The following is a 4,829-nucleotide window of genomic DNA, read 5'->3' on the forward strand; positions in this document are numbered from 1 at the left end:
GTTCTAACAATAAGTGGGATTTTTTTGCTTGCCTGTTGTCCTTGTAAAGGAGATTTTTATGATGAATTATTCATCTTGTTCTTCTAAAATATATTTGTTGTTGTTATTAGCCTGTATTGAATGTAGTCAATAATTTTCCCGGAGGATAGGATACTCTGTCTTCTATTTTAAGATAAATATGAACTCTTTTTATTCCTTTTGATGTTTTTTCATGATCATATTTGCTAAGTCCTCTGTCGATAGGTTACTTACTCAAAAACAAACAATTAGATATTTGTTCTCTTTTCTATTCACAATAAAGTACTGTGAAGAAATGAGTTGAACATTTGAATGACTGTAGTGCAAAACCTTCTTCAGGATAAACAGCTAGTAAACTATTCATAGATTTACATTAGTTGCTAATGCATTACAGTTGTCAGAGACATCTTGCATGCCGTAATAATGTATTTTCTCTTTACCTTGGTCTTCTGTTTTACTTAAGTCTAAATAACAGTTTTTGCTGTACTCTTTCTTCACTGAGATTCCCTTTTTCCCCCCAGGTTGACTGGCATGAATCTGCCTTCTCCGGTTATCAGCAGTAAGAACTGGTTACGACTCCATTTCACATCAGACAGTAACCACCGACGAAAAGGATTTAATGCCCAGTTCCAAGGTAAGAAATACACAGTGTGTGGCACCTAAAATTCCTTTTTCCCTAGGTGTGAATAGAAGTGATTGCATTGGAAATTTATGTTTAGATACCACAAATATCTTCAGTAAATGGTTGCCAGCTATTCTGCTGCACTTAAATGGAGTAGCAGCTGCTAAAACCGTATAATAAAATACCTTTTGTTGGTGGGATGGAGGGTGGGGAAGGTGGACATTTTATGCTGCTTACTTCAAAGTAGTAACATTTCACATAACACAAATCTCTAAGGCTATCTTAGTATCATTATGCCCCTTTATATATCCAAGACCTGTTCAGACCTTGAAGACTGTGCCCAGTTCTGGTCTCCATACCTTTAAAAAGGATATAGAAGAACTAGAGAAGGTACAGAGAAGGGCAACAAGGATAATTAGAGGTATGGAGGAGTTTCCATATGAGGAGAGACTAAAGAGGCTAGTCCTATTTAGGTTATAAAACAGACACTCAAGCAGGGACATGATAAGGGTTTACAAAATACTAAATGGCAAAGAGAAAGTAAACAAGCATTTATTATTTACTGTTTTTCCTAATAGAAGAACTAGGGGTCTCAAAATTTACACTAATAGGGTGTGTCCAGACAAGCATGCATGTGCACTTTGCAGCACCTTAAAGGCGCACTCATTTGGATGCATCCATAGGTAGTAACTTTAAAACTAACAAAAAAGTTCTTTTTCACAAAGTGGCAACATCTACATAAGATGTTGACTGAGCAGTTGTTACTATATAATCATTTAGTACTTGCACACACAAGTACTAAATGACTGTGTAGTAACCAGAGTTACTGTGCAGTAGCATCCCCAAATGGCTTTTTGGTGATGCTGACTATGTAGTAGCTTGTTATTTCTTCGTGGTAGCATTGTGTCATGCTTTGTGCCACACAATGGTACTGCGCAGTCTGTGTCTCATGTGGATGTGGCCAGTGTGTAATTAAAGTATGGAACTCCTTGTCATCAGATGTTGTGGAAGCTGACAGTTCAGCTTCAAAAAGGGACTGGAGAAATTACTGGAGGAAAAAGGCATCAGTAGCTATTGACTATTGGAGTTAGGGACACAGCCTCTGAATTAGAACTCCCTAGATTTTACATGTTGGAGGCTTCAAGTGAGAAAGGAACAATGTGGGGGAAGGGGAGTGGTGGTGGGGGGACATGACAGAGGGTACTGGGCAAAACAGACTGATGGTTTAATCCAGTACATGGCAGTACTTATGTTCTTACATGAGTTTTCTCTTTCTTCATAAATTGAGTTATTTTAGTTCCTTGCTTTAAAAACATGAGTAGAATGCAACTTGCAAAAAGCTACTCTGAACACAGATTGCTCTGCTCTAAATTTTCTCCTCCATTGCTCAAAATCAAGCTCTGTCCTGCAGGCTACATTCATTATTCAGCATTTTAACCCCACCCCAACCTAATATAAAGCACATTTCAGAGTTCTGAATAGATCTGCATGTATACCTGTATTAGAAAAGAAGAGGGTGTCAATGCAACTGTCACTTTTTGTTTATGTCCAACTGGATATTAATCAAAATGCAATTTTTCTAAAATGGGATCCTTATTGATTTTTGTACTTGATAAATCATCACTCAAAATCAATGGCTTAGTAATTAAATTGGAAAGAAAACAAAAGACTATCCTGTGAGTCACGCATACAAATGAAGTAGGAACCTCAACCCCTTTGCTTACGCAAGCCATTTGTTACTCCCTTTTCCCACAAACAGATAGTTCCCTCAGCTTCCTACAATGTTTAAACTGTTGAATAGTTTATGGAACTTTTTTTACATTCCACAGTAGGATCAGCATCCATTTGTGAGTTTCAAATACACTATGTTGTGTGCAGTCTTCTAATGACTATGTGCTGTACGAAAAATAAAACCAACTGAACTTACTTGAAACAATATTTATTGTCAGTGTACTTTTAAAACGATTATAAACATATGCTGTATTTCTTTTTCTTTAACTGAAAAACACAAATAATAGTTCCCAGGAACTTTAAAAATGGCTTTGGTAAAAATTAGGTACTTAGAGTTTATGCAGTTTATTGAGACTGCAGTGATGCTGCTGCTGCTGCTACCTGAGAACTGAAGTACACCATCATGCATATAGCATTCTATCCTTGATCCTGTTTTTCAGTAGTTGTAAGGCAGGATCATTCTGCCCACCTGCCAGGAAATTAAGGATCTATAGAACAGTCAGGGTGGGATTCTGGCAGAATAATGAGGTAACATTGCAATATATATCCGGGGGGGAGGAGGGGGCAGCAGGGCGGTGTATCTAGAGGAATTATACATTATATACATTACAATTTTACACAATGGAATTACATTATGAAGGAAAGACTAAATGGGCATGCCCCAATGAGTATGCATGTGCACATGCATAAATAAGTGCCACTGCTTTTTGTCCCAGAGCAAGCCCTTGCACACATGCTCCAGAGTGGGGCAAAATGACCCAGGTGGGGTAGGGGAGGCTGGGGCCAGCACAGGTGCTGGCCCCATCAGCCCTACCTGGGGTCCTGGGGACCCCCTGGGACAACAGCAGTGCCAAGCTGCTGTTTCTGGAGCTGCTGCTGCCATTTCTGGCAGCTGCTGTTTTTGGCGGTTCACAGTGCTGCTGCATGTGCTATGCTGGGTTTTTTTAGTGGCAGTTTTTCCACAAACAGATAGCTCCCTCAGTTTCCTATAAATTAGCAGTGCAGTGAACGACTGCACGTGTACTGTGTGCAGCTCATCAACTGCTTTAAGGGGCCCCAAACCACACATGCACACTTATCTGGAGACTGTAAGGTATGTGACGCTCTCTATACACCTGAAATTTTGTTTGAATACCAGCATAAAACTTCATTCTTAAGGAAAAGTGCACACAAATGACAAAATGAAATGGCTTAATACATGGCAAATTCTCCTTTTCAGTTACAAACCATAATTTGTACCAAGTCTTTTTACCAGAAAGGCTTATGTATCATCGCTGTATTATGTATGAACACATTTCAATTCAGTGAATTTTAGCTATGCAGAATGTATTAATATATGTCAACAGCAAGTAAATGGATACTTACGTTAGACTAATATAAGAAGTTAAGTGTTATTCACTAGAAAATTTCCATTCACCATTAAATATAGACTTAAATCACAGTATTATTCAATATTCAGTTAATCAAACAGCTGTACTAATTCTTCATGTTGTCGTTGTATTTGTTATACTACGCTAAGTAACAGTTTTAAAATATTTTATTATAGGCAGAGCTTGCAGTTATGCCTGTGACTAAGAATGCCTAATGCTTTCCATTATAAGGTCTTTTATTTAGCTGTGTATAACTGCCATAGTTCAACCATTTGACCTGAGCTTTTTCATTCTAGCTAACTCAGGCTGAATACTTGTTTGGATCATATCAGCAAAAAACAAATGCAAGTGTCTTCGGGGAAAGGCAGAGGGGGGCAAACTTAAATTAGAGTATCATGTTACAGCCCTAGCTAAATTCCCTGTTGCAGTAGGACAGTGGGCAGTTGCATTAGATCCAGCCTAAAGCACATCTTTCCACACTGACAGAATCTGAACTGCATCCACAAACCATTTCTCAGACCAGATGTTCATACACGTTCTAGGATAAAGACTCCCTGAATAACATCCCTGACTACTTATGGACCCAGCTGCCTTCAGCTACAAGACCAGCATTGACCTGTCCTACTCTTTATTTACAGTTAAACCCTTTCTAAAACCTACTTAATACTTAAAGCAAATACCACAGTAGCTTTTTAAAGGGATTTCTTAATTATACACACTTTACTGACAGAAAACACACGAGCTACAGCTCTAGCACAAATAGCACACATCTGCGCTAAAGAAACTCCATATGTTTCCTCATCTTGTTTGTTTTTGGGCAACCCCTTTCAGAAGTCCAGGACCTTTATTCATCCCACTCTTCCTGCTTAGTGTTCTCTTTCTGCTTTGTGGAAAGAATATGTCTTTTATATTGTATCCATAACCATTTTTCCTCTAACTACATTTGGACTCTCCATGGTAAAAGTCTTGAGTGCAACTGTGGTTTCAAACCCTTTGAAGAATGCCAATAGCTCTACCAGGTAACGGGTGCATGAAGACATTTAAAAAACAACCCCCTCCGCCCCCCCCCCCCAAAAAAAAAACTTTAC

The 4,829-nt window shown here is 38.6% G+C and overlaps 1 protein-coding gene across 1 annotated transcript in view; it reads left to right on the plus strand.

Moving 5' to 3' along the window:
• Positions 1 to 4,829, plus strand: part of CSMD1 (CUB and Sushi multiple domains 1) — a 2,474,714-nt gene that overhangs the window by 1,264,464 nt on the left and 1,205,421 nt on the right. Inside the window, exon 6 of the mRNA XM_019520340.1 lies at positions 540 to 652. Coding sequence (XP_019375885.1) covers positions 540 to 652 — 113 coding nt within the window. The remainder of the gene's footprint in view (positions 1 to 539; positions 653 to 4,829) is intronic.

The sequence above is a fragment of the Gavialis gangeticus genome, unplaced genomic scaffold (genome assembly GCF_001723915.1).
Source record: "Gavialis gangeticus isolate Ggan-Ray unplaced genomic scaffold, GavGan_comp1, whole genome shotgun sequence".
NCBI lineage: Eukaryota > Metazoa > Chordata > Crocodylia > Gavialidae > Gavialis > Gavialis gangeticus.